The sequence below is a fragment of the Trachemys scripta genome, chromosome 21 (genome assembly GCF_013100865.1).
Source record: "Trachemys scripta elegans isolate TJP31775 chromosome 21, CAS_Tse_1.0, whole genome shotgun sequence".
NCBI classification, from domain to species: Eukaryota; Metazoa; Chordata; order Testudines; family Emydidae; genus Trachemys; species Trachemys scripta.
In genome coordinates this window covers 3,870,022-3,897,082 of record NC_048318.1, presented here as the reverse complement: position 1 = coordinate 3,897,082, position 27,061 = coordinate 3,870,022, and the positions used below count along the sequence as shown (strand labels likewise).

At 47.2% G+C, this 27,061-nt stretch overlaps 1 protein-coding gene across 2 annotated transcripts in view; it reads left to right on the top strand.

The window, feature by feature from the left end:
• Window positions 1-27,061, top strand: part of KIRREL3 (kirre like nephrin family adhesion molecule 3) — a 708,943-nt gene that overhangs the window by 385,136 nt on the left and 296,746 nt on the right. For both annotated transcript variants that reach the window (XM_034754766.1, XM_034754765.1), the window contains exon 2: window positions 22,103-22,180. In XM_034754766.1, coding sequence (XP_034610657.1) covers window positions 22,103-22,180 — 78 coding nt within the window. The remainder of the gene's footprint in view (window positions 1-22,102; window positions 22,181-27,061) is intronic.

The window sequence follows — 27,061 nt, the reverse complement described above, 5'->3', positions numbered from 1 at the left end:
TTTTAAAATGAGTCATAAAGTTATAGAAAGTATATGCTAGTTTCCTGAAATGTTATATAGAGGAAGCAGTGAAGTTCAATGGTTAGCAGGAAGTGCAGTTAAGAACTTTGGAATAGAATAGAATGCTCCAAAACTTGGGATCTATTCCCTGCTGTGTGATCTTAGCCAACTCAATTCTCAGTTCCTCCATCTATAAAATGATGATAATGATACTGACCCTTCTCTGCAGTGTGCTTTGTGGTCTACCTCAGAACTAAGTATTATTGACTGCCTAGTTTCAGTGGAATAGTTAGCAGCAGTTTTCAGTGGTCTCCGTCCTTCACACCTTATTCAGTTCTTTCTCAGTCTTTACATGGGCAACAACCCCCCGCCCCCAACGATGTGCAGAAGAGTTAACAAGGAGCTTGCCTACTGGGATCGCATGGAGAAGGGAATTCTCTCTGGAAGATCTCTCCTCTCTCCCATGGAAGGTCCTACATCCTTATTCCTGAAAGCACCGAAGTTCTGTGCTTGGAAGAGGCTGGAGGTAGCAAAATATTGATGTGTAGGCTTGGCAGGATTTGATTTCAATCGATAGATGTCTGCAAACGTCAATTTCTGCTGACCTACTGAAATCAACAAAAGAAATATCCATCGGTAACAGTCGGGGCGTAGTGCAGCCTCGTTCCTCCCCGCCCACCGCCCTAGACTTGTGCTTGCAGGGATCGGGTGCGGAGCCCTTTGCAGCCCCACAGCCAGGGACTCATAACTCCTCATTTCATCCCTGGCCGGGGGTCTTTGCTCTGCTCAGTCAGACCCACAGCCTTCCCTGCATCTTGTGCCCAGGTGTCTTGGGCCCCTCGGATATGCAGGAAGCTCCCTGAAACCCCAGTGTCAGCACCGCCCTCGCCCCAACCCCAACTCCTCCTCTGTTAATTTCCTGCAACTGTCAGAATTAAAATGGTTAAAAATGGATGGAATTTAAAATAAAAATAAATACTAATCATCAAAATTGCAAAAAAATTAAAATTAAATTCTGCCAAGCCTACGTATATGCAGGGCATTCATCTGGCCTTCTCCCCAGGCTTCCCCATTGTGTGCAGAGGAGGAACGGGCAAACCAGTTCTAAACAATACACATCATCCCGTGTCCCAAGTCTTGCTTATTTTTAGAAGCGAAGACACACAGGAATGTCCAGATCAGTTCCTTTTTGGAGAGTTTCCACCGCTTAGTCAATTCTGGGGCTCCAGGCAGGACTAGACATGCTGAAATACAGCTAGGGAAACTCATCCCGGAATGCTTGTTGCTGATTCTAGAGTTCCAGATGGCCCAGAGGAACTCCCAAAGGCTGAACCCCAAACCCTGCCGAGATACGCTCTCTGCTACTTCTGAAGTACCCCTGATTTGCCCCAAATCCTCTTGCCTGCTTGGAACGTTGTGTCGTTCTAGCAGAATCTGTTCGGGACTAATCACAGCTCTCACACAGGAGTTTATTTTTGTTGGTGTTCTTTTGAAGATAGCTCAAGGAAAGGACCTAAGTCAGGCTTCCTGTGTCTTATAGATAAGATATGTCTTATAGATAACATCATTATTCCTTCAATGCCACCTGACTATGTTCTTAATCCAAGCACCCTGCACTGGGTCAGTGTGACGGCCGCTAAAACACACTCTTGAACTGAACCTTTAAGAGAGTGGTTTTTGCTTGTACAATATGCTCCTTTTCTTTTGTTTGAAGATGACTGCAGGTAGGAGATTTGCAGAGCAGGGTGCCCAAGGTCTCCACAGCACCATGAATTCTGGGAAACTGTTATTTTTTAAAAAAATTAGATGCAGAACAAAATCTCGGAAATGGTTTCAGCTCACGCCCTTTCGTTGCCAGTGTGGACGAGGATAAATTATTCTCCCCCCGCAAGGGTGATAAAAGCACGCCAGATTTTCCATGCAGACAGAACATGCATGCCCAGCCTATGTGCAAGACCAGTGACGAGGCAGGAGACGGTTATGGCTGAATATGATACTGTGGCACCAGCTACTCAGCCCTGACTTCTGCTGCGGTGACCCCTCTGCAAATTCCATTATGCTTGTGGGGGCGGGGTGACTCTTTCCATGAATGAGGAGTGGCTGCCTGGTGACCCTACGGCATTGACCTACTCGGTACCTTGTGGTGGTGGTGGGTGTTAGCAGGAGGTCAGCCAAAGGACATTCATGCTGACTGGCTGCTTTTGTGCAGAGAAAGGACTAGTTGGTTTGCTACCGCCATTGGTTTAGCCTCCACTGGGTGGTATTTTTAGTAATGTGGCCGGGCGCCATGACCCGAGGTTCACATCCTTTGATGTTTATGTGCGTAGGCAGTGGGTGACAGTGTGCTTTGGGAAGGCTGAGTGAAACTGAATAGGTAGCCAGGGTGTGCTTGGAGAGTGACCCGCCCCACACTCTCCCGATTGTGGCAGCTGCTTTCCTGCTGGCCTGGGCCCGGCTCCTCACTCTGGCCCGTTGGCTCTCGCTCCTTGCAGATTTCAGAGGAGCCCGCCACAGCATTACTTGATGCACACATTTTCGTGATGGCGGGATCCTGCCCACTGTGTTGCCCCGCCCTGCTCCCTTTCTGGCCCTTGCGCCACCGGACGCGGAACTTCGCCCGCCAAGCTGGGCATGCGTGTGGGGTGGCACAGCCAAAACCAGAAAAAAGATGGTGAGCTGGTAGATTGCGAGGGGAGGGGGCGGAGCCTCCAGTAGCTCTAGCGCCACCTATGTTTACATGATGAAATCAAAATAAATAGGGACCATGGTGGTATAGTAGGGACGGATTAATGGATTTTAAGGCACCATAATAACTAGCTTAGCCAATGCAGTCCTTTAGACAAGCTCTACAACTGATGGCTCTCAGCTATTTCATGGGAGACGCCTAGAACCATAAGGTGACCACCATATCTCAAACGTCACGGAGAACAGAGTAGAGTTCACACCTCAGCCATGTAGGACACAATGTGCATGAGTCCAGAAGCTCCGAGTTTCCTTGCATGATACATAGCGGTCCAGGTGGGGCATCTGGATTTTAAATAGGCTGGATAATTTCATGAATCTTAATAGGTTTTCATGCCAGGATAAGGTCAATCAAGCCACAGGCTTCAGGGCATAAGTGGCTCTCCCACAGCAGTCAGGACCCCCTGACCTTTTCATGAGTACCATAGTTGTGTACTAACGGCACTTTATGGAGAAATCTCGACTTCCTCTGAAGTTGTTGGCAACTACTGGAGGCAGGACTCAAGAGCAGACAGACCAATGGTCTGATTCACTAGCCCAACTCTGCTCCTACTCCTGATTTATTTCACCTTGTATCCATATGGTGTTTCCACACCCTTCCTCCTTGTCTCACTTTGGCGGGGATGGTGGGTGTTTCCTTCCAGGGCAGAGACACCAGCCTTATGGCTTGCGAGAGGTTGAAGGTGTCTCGGCTGTCAAAGCGGGAGAGAAGCTTTTCCAAGTCAGGTCCCTTGAACTGGCACACGCGGAAAGCTCTTTCCACAAGCCACCTCCGACCTCCGACTTCAGATCTGAGCTGTTTGTTCATTCGTGTGAACTCGGCAGTGAAAAATATTAAAGTTCCCTGTTCCTGTGGCTTTCTCCTCTAGGTATTTAATCTTAGTTTACAGATGAAATGTGCAGTGGAGAAAAAGATGCTAATCCCACAGTTACTGCACTCTGCTCCAGCAGCTGAAAAATGTACTGGACAGAGGTGAAAGCTTCAGGACCTCGACATCTTTGGCTAAACTGGGCATCATGATGGGGGCAAGCCATGGAGGGACTTGCCTGAGTGACAGGTTCAACCAGGGTTGTGCAGGCAGCCTACCTGGTCTGCTACAGCAGGGAGGTGCTGCTTTATAGCTAAGCCTCAGGCTGAGAGAAGTCAGCAGCAGCCATTAAGCCTCAGAAAAGTACCTTCCGTGATATTGAATTACAATTGGAGCGGAGTCATCTCACTTGTGTCCTGTGTGTGAGTGGTGGGGGAGCTGTTCTCTTTCTGCCTGAGTCTCTTAGCGGGTCGGGGCCGCAGGCACCCCCACTGTCCCTGTGCACACTTTCTGGGGGTTCTCGGCTGAGGTGGCGGCTGTTTGCTTTGATGCCATGTGCATATGTGAATATCAGGGTGAGTAACGGCTGTGTCCTCTGGGGACCACTTCAGCAGGCCTTTGAGCTCAGCATAGAGGGGATGGAAGCGTCACTGCGTGGACCTCCACAGTCTCCACAGAGCTGCACCAGTGCATCCCATGCACACAGACATACACTAGCTCTCTCTCACACACACACACGCACACATGTGTGTGTGCCACACTCAGAGACACATGCACACACCGAGAGATACACAGCCATACACACATACACACACACTCAGATACACACAGGTGCGGGCCAGCTCACACAGAGGCATACATCCACCCTCCAACGTGCAGATGTACACAAACACACACTTGCCCTGTGCATACTCACACACACATATGCACACAGTCACTCAGGCAGGCACGCACCCGCACTCTTATAAAGACAGTGACTGCTCCACTTAGTGCCTATACAACAGGAGAGTTTGCTTGAGCAGAATTGTCCTCTTTCCCTCCATATTTTCCCTCCAACGAAGAGGTGGGGAACAGGCCCAACAAGTTAGCAGGTTTTCCCCTCTTTCATCCCTCACCCCAAATACCTGTTGACTAGGGGGCTTGCTCCAGAGCCCACTAAAGTCAGCACAAAGACTTCCCCGACTCCAGTTGCCTCTGGATCGGGTCCTGCATCGCCGTCGCTTTGCAACGGGACTACAGACCTGCCATTCTGCATCATAGAATCATAGAATATCATGTTTGGAAGGGTCCTCAGGAGGTCATCTAGTCCAACCCCCTGCTCAAAGCAGGACCAGTCCCAAACTAAATCATCCCAGCCAGGGCTTTGTCAAGACTGACTTTAAAAACCTCCAAGGAAGGAGATTCCACCAGCTCCCTAGGTAACCCATTTCACTGCTTCACCATCCTCCTAGTGAAAAAGTTTTTCCTAATATCCAAAATAAACCTCCCCCACTGCAACTTGAGACATTACTCTTTGTTCTGTCATAAGCTACCACTGAGAACAGTCTAGATCCATCCTCTTTGGAACCCCCTTTTAGGTAGTTGAAAGCAGCTATCAAATCCGCCCTCACTCTTCTCTTCTGCAGACTAAACAATCCCAGTTCCCTCAGTCTCTCCTCAGAAGTCATGTGCTCCAGCCCCTAATCATTTTTGTTGCCCTCCGCTGGACTCTCTTCAATTTTTCCACATCCTTTTTGTAGTGTGGGGCCTAAAACTGGACACAGTACACCAGATGAGGCCTCACCAATGTTGAATAGAGGGGAATGATCACATCCCTTGATCTGCTGGCAATGCCCCTACTTATGCAGCCCCAAATGCCGTTAGCCTTCTTGGCAACAAGGGCACACTGTTGACTCATATCCAGCTTCTCATCCACTGTAATCCCTAGGCCCTTTTCTGCAAAACTGCTGCCTAGCCATTCGGTCCCTAGTCTGTAGCAGTGCATGGGATTCTTCCGCCCTAAGTGCAGGACTCTGCACTTGTCCTTGTTGAACCTCATCAGATTTCTTTTGGCCCGATCCTCTAATTTGTCTAGGTCCCTCTGTATCCTATCCCTACCCTCCAGCGTATCTACCACTCCTCCCAGTTTAGTGTCATCTGTAAACTTGCTGAGGGTGCCGTCCACACCATCCTCCAGATCATTAATGAAGATATTGAACAAAACCGGCCCCAGGACTGACCCTTGGGGCACTCCGCTCGATACCGGCTGCCAACTAGACGTGGAGCCATTGATCACTACCCGTCACTACCCCCATCTGCTCATCCATCCATCAGGCCCGGTACCTTGGCTAACATCTGGATCTAGGACACATGCTGCCAGTCACAGACAGCCCACTCACTGATCAGCAAAGTGTTAAACCCTAGGGGGAAAAAACAACTCCTCACTCAGGCCCCTTTACGTCTTCTGCATCAGTGTCCTTAGCCGCAGCAGTGCTCCAGAGCACAATAGCCAGATGTGTGAAACTGCCCAGATATAATGTAATTCAGCCTGTCACTGAGCAGCACTGCCTACCAGGTGGGATTTCACTGCTTGCTACGGAGCTAGCAGAACCACACAGACATGTTCCTTCCTACAGCAAAGGCAGGGACTGGCACTTCCTAGAAACGGCTGCTTTGCTTTTTATCTCTGAGCCATGGCCAGCCGGTTGGGGTCACCTCTGGGGAGATCTGCACAGCTTCTGGCCCCACAGCACAATTACTGAGTTCCCCTGTGCCCCGCCTGTAATGCCAGTCTCAGTGCCCCTGTTGGCTTCTTCCTTCCCATGCCTATTTCCACACCCTTTTCCAGGCTCTCCACCCACCACCCCAGGCTACCAGCCCATCTCCTGGTCCTAAAAACCATTCCACCCATTGTGTCCACAAGAACGGAGCCTAGAATTTAAAACCACCCCCTACTAAATCATCCCCATTGCTAGTTTCCCCCACTGCATCCTGCTACTCCAGTTTGGGGTTCCCACACCACTGCCAGTACAACCAGGGCCTGCAGCATTCTCCACTCTTCCATTCCAGGGCTACCTACTGACTCTGAGTTTTCCCAGTGCCCCTCATTCCTGTCCTGCAGCTCCCCCTGCTAGTCCAGTCTTAGGATCACCACATAGCTTTGCCAATGCCCCTCAATCCTGTCCCACAGCACCCCCTGCTGCTTCACTTCTTGGCCTCCACCTTGGCTGACACTATCACTCTTACCCAGTTGTCTTGGGATTTACCTGTGCATTCAAATATGAGTTTGGGATGAGATTCCCCTCAGACTCATTTTCACCTGTGTGACATAAGTCAGGATTTCAATGTAGGTCCCATAGACGAAAAGCTAGTTCATTAAAGCAGAGGGTTGCCAACTTTGTAATATTTAAAAATTGGACACTTCAGCAGGAGTGCCAGAACCTCACCTGCCCCGCCCCCTCCCCCCAGACCCCTCCCCTCCCCCGCCTTTTCCCCTGAGGCCTTGCCCCTGCCCTGCCCCTTCCCTGAGGCCCCGCTCCTGCCTCACCTCTTCCCCCAGTGCCCCACCCCCATTCTCTCCTCTTCCCCCCCTAACCCCATAACTCGCTGCTTTTCCCCTCTTCCCTCCCCCTGTCCCCCCAGTCCAGGTTGGGAGGGACTCGCCTGCAGAGCCAGGGCTGGGAGCTGCAGCTACCTGATGCAGGTAGGAAGCGGCCCCAGCTGAGTAGGGCCTGGTGTGGGTGATAACCTGGCAACTCCCCACCTACAGTAACAGGACTTTGGGTGTCCGGTCAGTATATCTGACTGGACACTGTCAGGTCCCCTTTTCGACTGGACTTTCTGGCTGAAAACCGGACACCTGGCCACCCTATTAACACAGCACAGACCACTCTTGCTCTGTTTCACTCCCGGAAGCAGCTGGCATGTCCATGTGGCCCGAGGGGCGGGGGAAGACTCCGCACGCTGCCCCCGCCCCAAGAGCTGATTCCGCAGCTCCCATTGACCGGGAACTGTGGCCAGTGGGAGCTGCGGGGGCAGTGCCTGCAGGCAGCGCCACATGGAGAGCACCCGCCTAGGAGCTGCTGCCAGAGGGGTGTGCGGGTCGCAATCAGGAGCCGCCCGCAGTAAGCACCGTACCCCTCTCCCGCACCCCTAACCTCCTGCCCCAGTCCAAAGCCCAGACCCCGCATCCAAACTCCCTCCCAGAGCCTGCCCCCCGCACCTCCTCCTGCACCCCAACCCCTTGCCCCAGCCTACAGGCGGCACCCAAACTCCCTCCCAGAGCCTGCACCCCTCCCACACCCAAACTCACTCCCAGAGCCCACACCCCTCTTGCACCCAAACTCCCTCCCAGAGCCTTAGGCAGGTGTGTGTGTGGGGATGCGGGGGCGGGACTTGGACCCATTTTGGCCACCACCAAAATTTATACAAACCTGCCGCTCTTGCGCACAGTCAACCTGTGGAACTCATTGTCAGGGATGTTGTAAAGGCCAAAAGTATAACTGGGTTAAAAAAAGAATAAGTTCACAGTGGATAAGTCCATCAATGGCTATTAGTCAAGATGGTCAGGGACGCAACCCCATGCTCTGGTTATCCCTGAATCTCTGACTGCCAGATGCTGGGAATGGATGAAGGGATGGATCACTTGATAATTGCCCTATTCTGTTCGTTCGCTCTGAAGCATCTGGCAACAGCCACTGTCTGAAGACAGGATACTGGGCTAGATGGACCATTGGTCTGACACAGTAGGGCCATTCTTATGTTCTTAATCTCCAAGTAGGGCCATCACCTTCGGAGCATGTAATGGCCTCACAATGTGTTTCCTTCAGGTGGTGTATGTGTGTGTTTTCCGCCTCGCTCTCTTAAAAGGACTTAGGGTTGTTTTTGAAGAACCCATTACCCTGAAATTTCTTTCCATGCAAAAAAAAATTGCTGAGCAAAGAAATGTTTGTCAAAGGTGCGAAGAATATTTGTGCTTTTCCTGAAGCATTTAGGTCAATCAGACACAAACCCGGCGGTCTTTCCAATTAAGCTCTGGTGCTCTGGAGTGCGTGAATGTGATAATGAAGCAGAGAAGGTTGGAACCACCCCGCTTGCTATTTGGAGGATACAGGCGCTTGAGGCTGTCTGGCTGAAACGGAGCCATTGAAAGTAATGGCCTGGACAATCTCACTCCATTACTTTTAATGGGATTGAGACGGTGTGTGCTCAGTAGCAGCACACTGACACCGGGAGAAGCAGGGGAGCTATTGTCACATATCATTCACATTACAGCCAACACTGGGAAAATGGCCCCCTGGCAATGGAAGCCAAAATACCTGCAATAAGTTACTCGGGCAGGCAGCAGAAGTGAGGAGCGGCTGCAAGTAAAAGGTACATAAAGGCACCAGCTCCAAGCCGGGAGTTTAACTTAGTCAAGGCCCGCAACGTGCTGAGACAGTATAGTCTATAAAAGAGACATCCACTGCTCCCCACTCCCCCTGTGTGTTGTATCCCTCTGTCTGTGCTGCAGCCATCAGGGAGGGTGATGATCAACACTTCAGCCTCTGAGCTCCCAGCCCTTATGCTGATTTTGAGTTTCCCAGGCTGCTTTTGTACCTGTCTCCCCCACTATGATCGCTGCAGTGCTGTGTGATAGGCTGATGCTCTGGTATTAGCCTCCTTTCCGCCCAAAATGTTCTGCGAACATCACGCCAAACCCTTAGCTGGTGTAAATCCACATAGCTCCAATGGGATCTGGCTCTTTGTGTCTACGGGAATCGCTTTGCCCTGCTACTGAAATGCAGCCACCTCTGGGGTGCGATGTGGCAGCTGCTTATCAGTGGTGTTGCACTGCTGTTTAGGAGAGGAAGTGAAGAGGAGTCCTGTCTCCAGCTGAAATTGCAGGGACACTGCAGGAAGGCTGCATGTAATTACCCCAACAGAAGTTTAGTTACGACAATGGAACTAATACCCCAGCCTTTGTGAAAAACACCATGAGCTGACATGGTCAAGACCCCAGTCTGATGTCTCAACCAGTGGACAGCATTTGGGCACCCCTCTGCGACTGGTCGCCCAGAGAGAATTCCTAGTTCCGCACCACTCCCTGCAGCACTTGAATTTTCCTTGGAGGTCTCCTCGCCAAGTCCAGACCCAGCCACCCACTTCTTAGCATGTGAGTGCTGACACCCTCAGCCTGAGGCAGCATGAACCTATGAAATCACAGCATTCTCAAATGGAGTGAGAGAGACCCGGCAGTGAGGGACGCCCCCTGTCCAGCTGCCCTGCCCCACTTCCCCGGCAGCGGGAAGAGTTTCTCTGCTAGGTTGCTTTGTGAAATGGAACCTCTGCGCCACTGGCAGTTTGTCCAGCGCTTAGCTCCACTCCCCAGCCAGACACACAGTTAGTGAACAGTAGGAGGCTGCTGTATAGGATCTGACTGATGAGACAGGCTTTTGAGGGCGGCCAAAGGTGGTGAGCGTCATTAACAACGTTGCAGAGAGAGAGAAAATGAGGCACGGCAACTTGTCCAAAATTATGCAGCAAGCCAAGCAAGGACTAGAATAGAGGACTAAGCCCCAGGATTGTACCCTCGCTCCCACTGGAGAACCCTTCAGCTGGACTTTGATCTGGCACTATGCTATTGACTTTGATGGGAGCAGAAGCATAGCAGAGTGGGCAGTGCACAGTTGGGATAACACTGTGCTTGGTCATGTCCTAGCGAGGGCTGGCCAAACAAGGTTTGAAAGAATGAGAACTAACCCAAACCTCCGTCCATCCCTTGCGCTGAACCCTAAGCCCTTCTGATGTCTGGAAAAGATTTTGTGCTTGTGGGGTCTGAAAGCTCAAGTGACAAAGAGGCAAATCCTCAAAGGTTTTTAGGCACCGAAGTTCCATTGAAAGCAGTGGGAGTCAGGCACCTAAATACTGTTGAGGATCTGGGCCAAAGCTCCTGCAGAATGGCTGCTCTTGGGAAATTGTGGGTCCGTCTGAAAGCTGACAATCCAGGGGAAAAGCTAGAATACTTACGGGCCCAAGCTAATTTTGCGGAGAAGTTCACTTAAGCACACCGGACCCGATTCCCAGAGCAGCTCCCATCAACTTAATCTGGCATTGTGGATGCTCAGTACCTTTGCAAACCAAGCATGGGTTGTTCTGGGTTGTATCCGAACCAAAGCAGCAAAGTCTATCACCAGCTGCGAGTCTCTCTTCCTGTACTGCAGAATAACTATGGCCTGATCACCATAATGATAGTGTCATTTCCTTTGGCTGGATGGGATCTTCCACTGTTGGGTGTTTGGGGAACCCATGCTGTGCATCTCAGCAATCAATATCCAGCAGTGTGGACCTTAAATGTTCACCGACCATTCACTTTCCTGTTCTATCACTGCCCAACATCGGAATGACTCTCCCTGCTGGCACGCTGTGATGCTTCAGTACCTCAATCAAAGCAGTATTTCTGCAGGAAAGGGATAGAGCTGGAATGAGCAGAAAATCCCTTCCTTCCCGCAGTTTTCGCCCCTTACGTATAATCAGTGCCTTCTTCATTCCCAGTGGGTGGGGCTGTGCTTTCCGGCTGCCCTTTCCAATTTATTTCTACGGTTTGAGCAAATTTTAGTGGAAGCCAAAGAGCAAGAACGTGGACTGCAGCCACTGTGCCGAAAACATGCATCCTCCTCCCCACCCCCAGATCTGCCAGGGCGTCTGGTCCTGCAGCACTTCCTTCTATGCCCCCAACACAGCTGAGCCACTCTGCCTGTAGCAGACATGCTTCTCAAAAGCTGTGCCCCACCAACACAGCTCTGGGTGCAGCTCTGTTCTTCAGCACCATCTGCTTTTCAGTCCGATGGCCCCCAACACAGCTCGGCAGCTGCACTTCAATCCTGATCCACCACACCCACTGCTATTCCAGTCATTGGTCTCTCCTGATCAAAGATATCCACTCTTGCTAAACTGTGCCATGATTCTGTGATGCTTTCAAGGGGTCATGGGTAACTATGTCTACACCAACAGACTCATTTTGATCCCAGGTCTGAAGTTTAAAGGCTAGTAAATGTACCCAGTGCACCGCCCTCAGCTTCACCCCAGCTGTCCTTTCATCAGGCCATCCTACAACCAAAGTCCTATCTAAAAACCTCCAGACTCCAAGTCTCATGAAATCAGAGAGAAAAACAAGAGATATCCCAGTGCCTTCCTCCGATTTTTCATAGCACACACAGAGTGTGTGTGTGTCTCTTTTATCTCTCGGAGAGAAAGCCGACTTAGGGAGTTTTGTGAAATTGCTGAGAGTTGGGAAGGGGGAAAAAAACAAAATAGAAGATGAAGATTGGAAAAAAAAGGCCTCGGATGAACAAGAATTGCAGACATGCTGTGAGGTAACCGGCAAATACAATTTAATTATAAGATACAGAGTAGTAATGTCATTTGCGAGGCTGGAGCATGATTTCTCCGTAATAGAAGGACCACAGGGTTCCCTGCCTCACACTGCTGTGCCGTGTCATCTTCAAATGATAGACTGAATGCACTTCGATGCTTTCTCTGTTTTGGGATGGGCTTAAAGGGCCCGTGGCAATTGGGTTTGAAGGACTCAGGACAGCTGGGTTTGAAGGACTCAGAGCAATTGGGTTTGAAGTCTCCAGGACATCTGGGCTTGAAGAGACCAGTAACCAGGGCAGTTCTCCAAGCCAGTCAAGGAAAGAGCATATTTCATGGTCCTTTCCCAGGTTTTCAGTTAGGGATCTGGGACTCTGGAGCTGGACTTTCCCCACTTTGGTCTGAATCTGCTGACTTTCAGGCATGCTGCAAAGTCTCTCTGTCACCCAGGCTTTTCCTAGGGGGGGGGAGGTGGCCTGGGCGGGCAGAGGTTTTAGGCTAGTGCTCTGGGAGGAGCATAATGGGGACATGTTTCCTGTCTTTGTACAGGAGCCTAGAGCTGCGTTTGGGCACATTTTCATATCCCCTGAAAGAAATAAATAAATGACTCTGCAATCCGTGGATACTAGACTGTCTCACTGAGCGTCTAGATAATACAGTGCTGTTTGCATTACTGATGGCACAAATTCAGTGACAATACGATATTCAGGGCACCTGAAACTGACACTGGGATGGACACAGTGACTTTGGAAGAAATGAGAACCCCACGCCACTCCCTGATTTTAGACCTGGATTCAAACCAAATCTTGTTTTGTTTGTTTTTGGGGGGTTTTCCTGAGCTAGTTTTCCTCTGTTCCACGAAGAAAAGAGAGAAAGGTTGGCTTTAAATTCCTTCCTTCCATCCCTGGGAGTAAGAGGGACCTGTTCAAACACTATCAGAGCAGACCCCTGGAAAATCCTCCCCAGAGTTGGGGGCCCGTGCTGCTGCCATTGTGGCCATTAAAGAGCCAGCACACTTTTCACAAGAATAGGAAGGTTACCCTTGACATCCTGGCCAATCCCCAGTTTGGGCCATTCCATTTTATCCCCTGTAACTTTCCCCCTGCAATCCCAATTGGATACAGGTTTGCTCTTTCATGTCGCCTCATCCTGAGTTGCTGCAGAGTGTTGCTCCCTGTTGTTAAACAGCTGCCGTGTTCCGCACCAGAGGTGGCTGCATTTCAAGTGGCGGGTGAGGTTTTCCCAGTGAACAGAACCTGATAATAGGGATTTGTCCATTGACTGCGATAGGAACATTGTTTATGAAGTGGTTTGGGGATCGTTCAGGTTGGAGGGCTTTAGAGAAATGCATACTGCTTGTCTAGTAGGCTCAGTGTGTTTGACACGCACCCTGTTTTGTAGCCCTTTCCAGTAGGATGACACCAGTTTCCTGGCATACCATTCCCACCCCCACCTACCCTTGGTGACATATTGAGTGGAAGCTCTTGGTCCTCCATGTCAGAAGCGGAGGCAGGGAGGGGAGCAGCCAGGGAGACATCAGTGCTGCTGCAGCCCTTGTCAGGCTACTCCCCAAGCAGCCAGGAGTTCAGGACTGAGCTGCCAAGCAGATGAGGAGGCAGGAGACAGACAGCTCGGGGCCTGTGAGACTCCGGACACACAAGAGGAATGCCCATGGGAGGCAGAGCAGATGGACGGAGCAAAGAGACACCAAGCGAACTGTCTGCGCAGCCTGGCCTGGCCTCGTTCTTTCTGCCTTGGAGGAGTCGAAAAGGTTCTTGGGGTGGACACAGCCCCTGTTGGCTGGCAAAGCACTGCCACTGGAGTGTGAATGAGCCAGATGTGACTATCACCTGGCCTCCCTCTACTGACCCAGTCTGCGCTAACACAGGCTCCTCTTTAAAGAGACTATGAACTCTCAGCAAGCTGCGTCCACTCCAGCAGGGTGTGGATGGCACATACAGGGAGGGGGACTGCAAGGTGTCTGGGGTGGTCCCTGCAAAGTGCCAGGGAGGGGCAGGTGAGGTGGAAGGAAAGGTCTCATATTGCCTTGAATTGCTCTTGATCATGGACTGGAAGAGTCAAGAGGCCACTGAAGAAGGAAAAGGGCCACCAGTCCATCTAACCACAGTGGCCAGTGCTTAACGCTTCAGCATTTTATCCTGGGCTTGGGAATCAGAGGCCTTCTCCTGTCCTCCATGCAGTGAGCCAATGCCTTGAAGCACGAGGCTTGATTTGGGGGCTGACTGTAGAAATAGATACAACAAATCCACAAGAAATTATTTAAATGCAGGCCATTTAAACCATCTGTTCGTGTAGAAAGGCGTAGCTTTATGGAAGTCAATGGAACTACCACACTTGGCTCTTGATGAAGATCTGGGCCTGTATTTGAAGCAGGAAGACCATGAGGAACTTTAGAGGGCCCTAGCTAAGCTAGATGAATGGGCAACACAATGGCAGATAAAATTCAGCATTGAAAAATGCTGTGAAAATAATGCTGCTTGGGAGGAATAATTTGGACTATTCCTCCACGTTGCTAGGTTGTAACTGAATTTTAACCACACAGGAAAAAGATGGAAGCATCACTGGGCACAATTCAGTGAAAAACTCCGCTCAGTGTAGTCCAAAAGCAAACAAACAAAAATGTTAGGATGGAAAAATGAATAAATAGGATAGAAAATAATACCATTGTGATATCATGTCATTATGGAAATGAGTGGCATGCCATCAACTTGAGTGCTGATTTCAGTTCTGAGAAAACATCTGGGGAAAGATACAGCAGAAATAGAAGGGGTCCAGGCAGAGGTGATGAAAATGATGCGAGAAGCGGAGAGACTTCTGCATGCAGAGAGATTGCAGAAGCGTGGGGGAGAGGTCCTCTCTCCAATTTACACTGGGCAGAAGGGCCTGAATGGCACGAAGGAGCCCTAAAAGCACCTGTTCTGGCCAGGCAGGATTCCCCCAGGGCAGGCATTGCAGAGAGACAGCCATAAGGCTGTCCTTCGAGGACTGCGTCAGAAGCCTGGCATAGGGGTATGTCAGAGGTGGGAGGGGCAGGTCTGGGGCAGAGCTACATTATGCAGAGCCCAGGGAGGCTGCCGTGGTTTAGACAGACCCCCCAAGGCCATCAAAGCATACGTCTACACCTCCATTTAAGGTGTAGCATGGGTGGACAGACCCACATGAGCTTAATCGAGGTACCATGGCTAAAATAGCAGTGAAGATGCAGCAGCACGGACCCCGGCATGGGCCAGAAATGAGAGCACATACAGAAGGCTCCAGTGGACTTGTACGGGAACTGCTGTTACCTGCACTAGGTAAATTAAATCTCGCAGGGATAGCAGGGGCAGCTTCGATCCTTGGCTCTGACTCTGGCTTGACCCCTGGCTCTGGTACCTGGCAGTTGACTCTGATGCTGACCCTCCGCTTCGTTCCCTGACCTGGACGCCTACTCTGCCCACTAGACCTGACACTTGCTCTATTAGGCCAGACTGCCTACAATCCCGGACCATAGCAGCAGCCACTGAGCAATGGGGAGTGAAAGCTTCCAGATATCAGGGGTGTAAGGACTACTGAGTCCAGATTCTGGGCTGAAGACCAGGTGTAAGGGCAATGGACTACAGTTTTGTGGGACTCGCTATTGCCCCGGGACTGAACAAGGCCTGGCTGGAGGGCCGAGTCATGAGAAAACATCGACCATCACAGAGCCGGAGCGGTTGTCAGAAGAGAGTGCCAGAGGAGTAGCGTCTGCCACATCCAGCCATGAGGGGGCATGCCGGTCAGTGAGTCATTCTTCTACAGGCCTCTTCAGTCCCTGAGTGGCTCGGGATTGGGAGTGCACAAAGGGCACACCTCAACGAAATCTATCCATGGACTGGTCCCAAAGCTTCCATCCTTTATTGTCAACAATATTGGGACTGGATCAGCCTGGGGATGCAGGGAATGGCACAGGCACTGAAATCTGAGCTGGGACCAAATCGAAATGCCAGGTCCACACACTCCTGAAGTTAAGGGAAGTTTGGATCTTGATCCAAGCCCCTCTGAGGTGTCCCTTCCTTAGAAATGCCCCTTCAGAATATGAAGTTCGGCTGTGCCACTCAAGGGTGAAACTCACCCCTGTGCAGAAGGCTACTCCAAGGACTTTGCTTAAGTAGGACTTTTAATGGGCTCACAGGCCTCTGCCCAGGGGTAGATTTCTCCCCTGAAGATCCGCTGTGTACATCAGCTCTTATTAACATGAACAGGACTTCCACATCCATGGACAGCTGAAGAATAATCCCTCCCCCCAGCAGCATTTTAGGATACAGGGCAATCAGCTGGCAAGAACCTTTGCGCCGTCTGTTTACCTCCAGCTATGGATTCTTTAAAGTCAGATTGTGGTCCCATAGGGACACACTCGACTAATCCTCTGCTTTTAAGATTTTATTTGTGCAATAAATGGATGACAAGGTGGTTTGCAAGTGCATAATACAATAAATAGGTTTATAAATGCAACCTTTCTGCAGTGCACTATAGAGTAAAATACAGTATCGCTAAAGCATTTAACTCCTGTCACCGCCTCATTCGTATTTCAAATTGTAATGTGCCCATTTTCTCATCTGGGAGGCTTTTTTTTTAAATACATTTTTATAAATTAAGCAGGAACAGATTTAATAATAATAACATGAACGTAGCTTCTTTTCATCTCCAAGGAACTCCAATCACTTTGCAGACTTAGCAAAGAAACATACAAATAATACGTGGAAGGATCCATTCACCTGCTGTCGAAATGGAGCAGCTGTTTAAGACCTACACGGCATCACTGCTGAATGTAAAGACCAGGACATGAAGGATCCTGTAGTGGGTTCACAGAAAGTACAGGGAGGACGTGGGGAGGAAGAATGTAATTAACTACTTTGGAATTCGGCCAGGTCTGTTGGGCTAATTCTTCACAAAGAAGTGCAGTGGGATATTTATTTAACTCCATGCAAGCAAAAAGCAAAGTTCAATGAAATTGAAATGCCGCCAATTTAATACTGATATAAGGAAATAAATAATAAGGATTAATAAAGAATTAAAGGAGGGCAATATAATTAATGCCAATGAACATGGTTTTATGGAAAATAAATCCTGCCAAACTAGCTTCATATATATGAGATTACAGGTTTGGTTAATAAAAGTAATAGTGTTGCTGTACTATACTTAGACTTCTGCAAGGTGTTTGACTTGGCACCACATGCCTTTTTGATTAAAAAACGAGAATGATACAAATTCAATGTGGCACATATTACATGTATTAAAGGCTGGCTAACTGACAGTCTCAATGTAATTGTAAACAGGGAATTATCATTGTGTGGATGTATTTCTAGTGGCATCCTGCAGGGATGTCTTCTTGGCCCCATGCTATTTAACATCTTTATCAATTACCTGGAAAAAAAACCAAAATCATCAACCGCGGTCAAAAAATGGCTTTTCAGTAACGTTGTGCCCCCAGAAGAAAGGAAGAACATGATCCAGTGACTCATCACCACCACTTCCTCTAAGACCTTCATGTCCTTTGGCATTCTCCCATCCAAGTACTGACTGGGTCTAACCCTGCTTTGCATTTGAGATCACAAAGCAAGATTGTATGCAGGCCTACTCTGGTCTTGTGATGGACCCAACCATTATCTTACAGTGTCACAGGTACTGGCACTAGGACTTCTCTACCACAGAGATCGCTGTCCCGCTCTCCCAATGAATGGAAGATGAAGCCCATGAATGAAACTCATGCATACAACACGGTAATGCGAAACCATTGACAGAGAATAAATTACCATCTCTGCAGAGCAAAAATGTGAGAAAATGAAAACGTGATATTTATTTTAATACCGTGTATTTTAAAATTTAATTTAAGAGACCAGCTGTTTCAGCTTCTCTTATAAGACCTTAATTGGTATATAATAGCATAGTTAATTAAATACAAATCAATAGTTTAAAACAACTAATTGATATTTAATATGTATGGGAAAAATAACTTAGTTGTAATATAATTAACTCAATATTAAATAAGCAGTGGAATTGCAATTATGCCTTTACACTGATTATAAAGTTTATTGTTCTTTAATAAACTTACAATTAGGCAGGATGAGCTGGAAAAATTATTAAACAGGTATTATTGGGCTATTAAACATTTATTATCATTCCTGGTGGGATACAGCTACACAATAGTACATAGCGTGATCATGCTAATAAACCTTTACTACTCCTTTGCTCTGGCCTTTAGTGTGCTGGTTGATCAGAAACCTTGCTCCCCGCATGACTTATGGGTATTGTAATTGCCTTGAAAGCAGGTAATTAAATTGCAAATGAAAGTGAGAAAAAATCTGATGAGGAAAAGCAGGAGGCTCCTGTAATTTGGCACAGCAAAGCGACAGTGCCTCTTCTAAATCACATGTGTCATCTCCTACCTCTTGTGTTATTACCTGTAGATTCCAACTTCAGTAAACACCATATATTTTTCCCACCTGAACTCCCCTTCTGGTTTTCATTTAGTAACTTATTCTTCGTTTCCTATCCCTAAAGCTGCTGCGTGGCAATGTTGGGGCCATTACAAAGATGGCCATCCCCACCCCAGAGGCAGCTGCATTTTGGTGCTCGTTCAAATGATCTTTATTATTGCATAAGTGAGGAGTGAGTGTTAGAGTTGTGGTTGCGTTCTAATTTCCACTCTAGCAACCCCCTCCAGGCGAGCCCTTGATCTGACCTTTTCTGTTCTTTGTCTCTATTTTTATAAGAAGGTCTATGATGAATCGGTGTAGTTGCTTTTGAGTTAATCAAAATGTGGAAAAAATTGACGCGCCTCACCATATATTCCAAATGAACTATTTAATTTCAAGCAACTCAAATGACTGAGGTGGGAAACGTCAGGCGTGACTTGTTTTACAGTTCTCATGGGGGGAGAAAAATTAAGCCACATGGGAAGAAAATGTGGATTGTTGGATAGTTTCAAAGTTATGAGATATGGACACAGGTGGGTTACGACCTTTTTCCAGTGGGATTGTTGCAGCACCCTGATGCCAGAGGATTTCAAATGTTGGATGTGTGCTTAACTGTCTTAGCCTTCAGTTGCCCTTAGCCACTAGGAGTGTGTTTACGCTGCATTGTAAACTGGCTTGTGGACACAGTGCTTCCAAGCCCGAACTTTAGCATCTACTGCAGTTGCCAGACTTGGGTCTCACAGCCATGCTAATGCTCCCATACTGCACTACAAAGACCTTCTAACTCAGATTTGGGGCTTGACCTGCCTCCACACTGCAAAATGACAGGGCTTGGACCCGAGTCACAGTGGGACTTGGCTCTGACCCACCCCCAGCAGAGTACCAGGTCCTGAATGCTTGCTGACCTGAGTCAGACAGATTTGAGTGTGGACAGAAGTGGGGCTTGGGCTCAAACCCGAGTCAGAGCCCGGCCTTAGCGTGCAGTGTAGACATACCCTGAAGGGCGTAAAGTGGCAAGCCATCTTTAGGCAGCTGAGAGCTTAGAGGTCACACAGAGCCACCTCAAAGTACTTTATCTTTAAAGGTGCTCTTAAGTATGTAAAGGTGCTGTTAGCTATAAAAGCTTTATCAAGGTCTCACAAATTTGCAGCATAACTTATGATAATGCTGTGCTCCTTTCATCTTAGGATCTCAAACAGCTTAATAAGCATTCATTATCACAACCCCACTGTGAGGCAAGCTGGAGATGGAGCCCCAAACTGAAACAAACTGATCCAAACTCTGGACAAGTTCTGGTCCAGACCTAAACCTCACAGGTTGGAAGCATCCACCTTTCTGACCTCTTTTGAAGTTCACCTACTGCTAGTGAAAACATAGCCAACAGCAGCAAATGTGTATGTGTATGTGTGTGGGGGGGGGAGGGGGGATATTTGCAGAAAAGAAATATGCAATTGCACTTCAGACTCACTAACAGAAAAACACTGATTTGTTTGACTCCACAGTGGAACTGACTGCTTTGGTGATTAACCTAATTCTGTTACTTTAATTACACTTTGATAGCATGGCGTTCATGGCAGGCTTGATAGGGATCAATAGTATTTTCCTTTCCTATCAATAAAGGCTTAAATGCATCTTGCTTACTTCTATGGGCTTTATATATTTAAACAGTGTTAGATGTTTGAGAGAATTCCAACAGATAAATAGCTCTGTCTTATTTTGGGGGAGAGAGAGTGTGTGTGTGTGTTTTCAGCTAGGTGCTACCTATTCTACTTGGCACCTTGTATTTGGAATGGAGCAGATCTATTGAGTTAACAGCTCCTGGGGCTATATTTGAAGTCACCAGGCATTAGGGATAACCAATAGAAGTTAGCAGAAGGCATCTATTATTCCATTAATAACCACCCTATCTGTTTTTTTATTTACATTGGAATAGCCCAAATTTTTATATTTGCTAAATACAAAGCTAGCCATGACCAGCATGACCTTGGTGTTGTGGTTTGGGGCTGGGATTGGGAGACAGGAGTGCCAGCTTCTAAGCCTCGCTGGGCTGCTGATTTACTGTGGAGCCGATCCTGCTCTCAACTGCCAGGAAAGACCCCAATTCAGGAAACCATCCAAGCATGTACCTAACTCTAAGCATTGATTTCAATGGGACTTTTTACACGCTTAAAGTTGGTCAAGTACCTTCCTGAAGTGGGGCCTATGGTAGCAAGAAGTGAAGATTCTCAGCCTCGGGATGAGGTCCTCTGTGACATTGGACAAATTGCTTCTGGGCCTGATCCAAAGTCCACTAAAGTCAATGGAATATCTCCTACTGTATTTTCCACTGCATGCATCCGATGAAGTGGGTTTTAGCCCACGAAAGCTTATGCTCAAATAAATTTGTTAGTCTCTAAGGTGCCACAAGTACTCCTGTTCTTTTTGCGGATACAGACTAACACAGCTACCACTCTGAAGTCAATGGGAGACTTTCTATTTACCTGTCAACCCAGGGCACTGTGAAGGCCAATCAATTAGTTCCTGGGGAGCCCTTTGGATACTTGGACGGATGGTGTTGCATAAGTGCGACGTATCACTATGTACCACACGTAAATGAGAAAGGTATTCCCACTGTGCCCCTCAGGGGCCGACTCTGATCCCTACCCAGGTTGCACAAGTCCAATGGGTTTATACACATAAGTAAGTGCTGCTCACCAAGAGCAAGGGTTGCCTGTAAAAGGGGGATAATATCACTTCCCAACCTCAGGGGGGTTATGTGAGCATAGTGCATTAAAGATTGTGAGGTGCTCCAGTACTACAGAAGTGGTGGGGTCCCGTGAGTACTGTAGGTAGATTGCTATGTATAGTGCTCTCTGCTGTAAAGCTCCCAGCATCTTAAGCCATTGCACTTTGCTGTCTTCCCTTTCTTATACCTACACCACTTTGTGATATCAGAAGTGCTCTTCTGGTGACAAACGGGAGCTGTGTGAAGGGACCACAGAGGCACTAAGTAAACATCAAAGGGGCTTTGATCTGCATGGCTCTGTAGAATGGGGGAGCCCCCAAAGGCAAGCCGCGTCTGGGACATGGTACCTTAATTTTCTCCACCGTGGTGCAGGAGAATTTCTTTGAAGAACGAGGACTTTTTGCTGTGTGGTGAGATAGACACGTGGGGAGAAACGCACACACACACACACACACAACGCACTTCTGGAAAATCCATGCTCAGATCCGCTTCTCTGCTTTTTACTGATAGTCAGCAACCCCATGTAAGAAATTGAGGGATGAAAGCAACAGGCTGCCTGGGGCCTTGGCACTGTGCCGTTGTGAGGGCCAGCTGTTTGTTTTGAAAGGGCAAGAAGCCTCAAGTCAGGTTTATCTCTCCTTCAAGGCCCCACGTTGCATTTTATCACACGGTCTGCGGAGTGAAAGGGATTAAGAGGCCAAGTCCTCGTCACTGCTGCACGTTATGGAAGGGCAGAGACACGCGGTACATTGCACCCAGCGTAGAAGCAGCATGAGAGGCAAACACCTGAGAGAGGGGATGCGGAGGGAATGGCTTTCCCATCGGGGATGGGACGATCAGACCCTTCTCTGGAGAAACTATTCAATCTGCTTTCCCTGGCCGCTTCCTTCTTGCACGGGAGACCTCCGCCTCGACGACCCCTTTGCATTGCACTGATGGCGGGCGACACCCCCTTTGCCCTGTCCTGCCCACCGTGAGCACCTTTGGTTCTCTCCTGGCTGGCCTGCCAACTAACATGGTTGTTGCTCTTTCACTTTTAGAACTGGGTCTCCCGAGAAGAGGATGCTGCCTGGTGCTGGGGTTCATGTACAAGGAGAAGTATCGGAGAATGACTGAAGGTAAGTGACTGCCCCACATGTCACACGGGCTCTCCCCACAACCCCTCACTTCTTACCTCTGCCAACTGTCTTTGACAGCTTCTACTTCTCCCTATCTCTTCGCCTCTCCCCCACATTATTATCCCCTCCTCTCCCTTTATTCCCCTTTCCCCGACACGTCTTCTCTCCCGCAACCCCTTCTTCTATCAACCCTTCCCCAAGCAAGTCTCTAGATGAGGGATACAAATACTTTCTACCGTGCGTGTTGCTATGAATAAAGGGAAAATCCTTGTCCCCTCCTCAATGACAGCAAAGATCCCTGACAGCAGCAGAACCAGAGCGCCTGCATGACCCAGTACAGGAGGGCGGAGGAAGGACAAGTAGAGGAGTAGGTCTCTCACTCCACAGCTCCACTGGTTGTGCTCTCCACCCCATGGAGAGGACATGCAGGTGCCACATGGGCTGGTGGAGTTCTGAGATTGCAGAAGCAGCCACCAGATGGTTTGCTGCCGTTCCACATGGAGCTTGTGAATAACGGATTTTTCAGTCCCTTGGCAATTCCAAAAAAACGGGGGAGGGGAAAATCATTTCAGATGGAACTGAAAACGATTTTTTATTTTTTTGTGGCAAAACAAAAAGTCAAACAAAATATTTTTTTCAGGTTAAATGAAACATTTCATTTCAATTTTGACCATTTTTCATTCCTTTTAAAAATAAAATTAAAGAAAGTCACTTGGAACAGAAAAATTAAAACATTTCATTTTAAATATGTCGAAACAAAATGTTTTGACTTTTTTGGAATTTTTTAAGAGTTTTTTCCAACAGAAACAATTTGGCAAACCAACATGAATTTGTGAAATGTTTTGGTGTCGCCAAATCTGCATTCTTCATTGAAAAATGTTTTGCCCAGTTTTAGTTGCAGAGGCAAATGTGGGGAATTACTCATGGACACTTGCTTTGGCCAGATCTCAGAGATTTGGCATCAGGATTCATTACATTGTGTCTTCTGAAACCCAAACTGTGACGATCTTTAGCCCTTACCGAGCCTTACACGTGTTTTGAGTCCGTCAAGGGCCTGATCCAGTGCTGACAATGACAAAGCTTCTACTGATTTCAGTGGTTCAAGGTTTGTTTTCTGATGTGGCAATCCAGTCTAGTAGTGAGACTAGGAAAGCATGAGAGGGGTGATAGGAGTTCTAGTCCCAACTCTGCCACTTACTCACTATAACCTTGGGCATGTCACTTTACCTCTCTATTCCTCAGTTTCCTATCTGTAAAAGGGGACACTTTCCCTTGCAAAGAGCTGCTGCACTGATTAATCAGTGTGTGTAAAAAGTACTTCCCTTGTGGAAAAGACAATAAGTGTGCTTAGTATTTTTATTTTATTCATACATCCCATTCCCGGAAGGTTCCTGTCCATAAGATGGCTGCTCTTCTGGGTAGCATAAGGACTTCTGACTCAGGAGAACTGGGTTCAGATGAACCTGGGCAAATCATTTAGGATGCAATTTTCAAAAATGTCTAAGTTCCATTTTCAAAAGCAACAGGCTAAGTTTCATTGAAAGTCAATGAAATTTAGGATCCTAAGGTCCAGATCTTCAAAGGTATATAAATGTCTAACTCCTGTGGAAATCATAGGGGAGCTAGGCACCAAACCTTCTCTGGTGCTTTAGAAAATCGCAGCCAACCGCATCTGGAGGCATCTAAATACCTTTGAAAATCTGATCCTCTGTGCCTCAGTTCCTCATCTTAAATTGGGGCTAATATTGCCTCCCAGTGAGGATGGCTTCTTTAATGCGTGCGAGTGCTTGCACACTGCAAGAACCTAGAGAGAGAAGTGTAAAGTGTTGTTGTTATATATTCCATCCATCTCCAAAGTGCTGTTCTAGCAGTGGTTAATCCATCCAAAAATGATGAATAATTAGGAGTAGAAATAATTAAATATTAAAAAATATTTACGCTCAAAAGAGCGAACATTCCAATTTCTGGCAGCTTCTGCGCTTGAGTTGTTTGTGAAGCACCCTCTGTGATTTATGCCAGGTCAGAGAATCAACAGAGAGGGATTAAGGTTCCTAAAGCAGCACCAAACGGGAGATTCGTGTCAAGTGCACAGCAAGGAGAGTTTAGCCATAGCAGGATTACTGCTAAGGAAGGGATGGAATGGGTTGGGTTGAACAAGAACTGACCCAAATCCTCAACCTGCTAACTCATGTGAAAATGACAAATTGCCTTGTCTTCACTAGGATTTTAGCTCATGTTAGTTACCGTGTGTTAGCTGACACCTTTTTCCCTAGTGAAGACACACCCTGAGGGCATACTCTATGGGAGTAAGGGTGGCAGAATCTGGAGCTTAGTTTGCCTGATTTCTGCAATATTTTCATGCCACTTTGCCTTTCCTACTAGTGTCTGGAACCAGAATCAGTAGTATAGAAACATTCTGAGAGGTATATGAGGTACATCGGGAGCACTTGGGAATCTTCTGGAAGAACCTGATCCTTCAGGATCAACGGCCCTCTGCATCCGACTTCCAGAGAATTCCAGTTATGTTTCTCCCTAAGCAGCTAGCTAATTTCAGCCTCAATGTGGTTTTATGTTAGACAGAGAAATGAGAAAGAACAAAAATAAACTCTTTGTGAGGGGGAGAGAGAGAGCACAGTGTGTTTGTCTCATTCTGCACATGCAAATAGTTACCAATGTTTGCAGACAATAGGTTCCTTAGATTTAAAGATGCAGTAAAATAAAATCAAAGTCATAGGCTTTCCATAGCTACATACTACACCATTGATCTATTTGTACTGAAAATGGTCCTGGCTGAAAATTCCAAACCCAAACACCTCTAAACTTTGGTGAGTTCCAGATCCAAACTTTGCAGCTGGTGCCCATCTCTAATCTGAACCAAAGTGGACTTCTGAGATCTGGTCATCCTTACTAGAGCAGCTGGTACTTACTTCACTAGTCTCCAATTCTGATAGCTTGAGCCAGACTCTTTGGACCAAATACACCATAGGGATACATAGAGAGATGCTTTCCCTTTCGAATTTTGCCAAATAAAAGATCTTCCTCTTTATTGCATTAGAATGCTAATGAATAGCCCTATCAATAATTATGGGGTGTCCAAAGGAATTAAAAACAGACACAGACAATGGAGCAATCTGCTAATAATGCATCAGGGGTCTCCATCATTGTGGAAATGGGTAATTACATCCATCACTAGAACCATGCTGGCTCCTAACGATAACGCTTTTAAAGTGCAGCTGTAATCAGGAAAATGTAGCCTTGCCTACACACAACAGTTGTATCACTTTAACTGTGCTCATAGGGGTACAATACCCACTAGTGTGCTCACATATAAAAGTGCTTATACTCGTGTAGCTCGTCCTGTGCAGGATGGGTATAAGTGCTACTGGCATAGATACTTTTATATTGGAATAACTGTGTCTACACTAGGGGTTGTACCAATATAACTAAATCAGTAAAAAAATTACAACTCTAACTGATATAGTTATACCAGTACAAAATCTGCAGGTAGATTGGGTTTTACTCCTTCTTCCCCTACGTCAGCTCTAGAATGAGTATTCTATGGACTTGTCTAGACTAGAGTATTAATAGTGTTATAGCACATGTTAATTGATTGTCATTTAACACATGTTAATTAACATGATTGTAAATACGAATGTAGATGCTTCTGAGATGTTTATTCCCATCTGACACTCTAGAGTAGGGGTCGGCAACGTTCGGCACGCGGCTCGCCAGGGTAAGCACCCTAGCGGGCCGGGCCAGTTTATTTACCTGCTGACGTGGCAGGTTCGGTTGATCGCGGCCCCCACTGGCCGCAGTTTGCCGTTTAATTAAAAAGGTTTAATTCCTTTAGTCTTTTGGTAAATTAATGTCAAAACCCTAAAAACGAGGCCTTAAAAATAAATTGTAATAAACTTTGAATGGAAAATTCTTTGGCTTGATTCCTTATTTTGCGTATTAACTAATTAATCGTAGCATTAGCAAAAGTACCTGACTTTTGAGTCTCAGGCATGTAACATGTTGTGCAAGATGGGGAAAATTAAAGAAAGAACTGACTTGACTATGATCTTGCTTATACAAATTTTACACTTGTGTAATGCCCATCACTTCAGAGGGATTATTTCTAATTTAGATGGGTATAAATGAGATAAAAATCAGTTCCAGTATTTTCTCTGTGTGTTGGGGAACCAATGAAAATGTTAAAACTAGTCATGATTATGTGAAATCCTTGGCAAAAGTGTTGAATAGCCTATAACTAATGGTTTAGGACTTGTTACTTTGAGCACTAAGATTTAGTTTTTTGAGGTGTTGTATCAAAGTAACATGTCCCAGCCATGAGTTAATCATGAAAATTATACATAGGTCTTCCTGAACATGCCAAGAATCAATCCACAGATGATGAAATCATCGAATACACAGATTTATAGGTGCATGACTCTGTCCTACTTAACTCATTCTGAACACATCAGTATCTTTAAAGTTTGTTTTATAGATAGGACACAACCACCACCAAGTCCCCCTTCCAAAATGATGATGATGTATTCTAAGATTAGATGGAAATATGATATTCAGATTTTATAACCAAAGTAGAAAACTCCAGTGTAATTAAAAGCGATAAGGTAACAAAACAAGGTACTCTATAGTTTTTAAGATGGCATGGTTCCTTGGCATTTATGGTCCAATTTTTTAAATGCGTGCAAATTAGCTGTAGGGCATGCAAATTAGCTGTAGAGCAAGGGTGGTGATTGGTTGAGTTACCTCTGATATCACAGTAGTCTAGGAGGCTTGGCATGCCATAGATATATGCCTTACAGATGTAATTTTGTAAAGTCAAAATGGCTGAGAACTTAAAAACAGGATGGTAACAGACTGTGAAACCCAGTG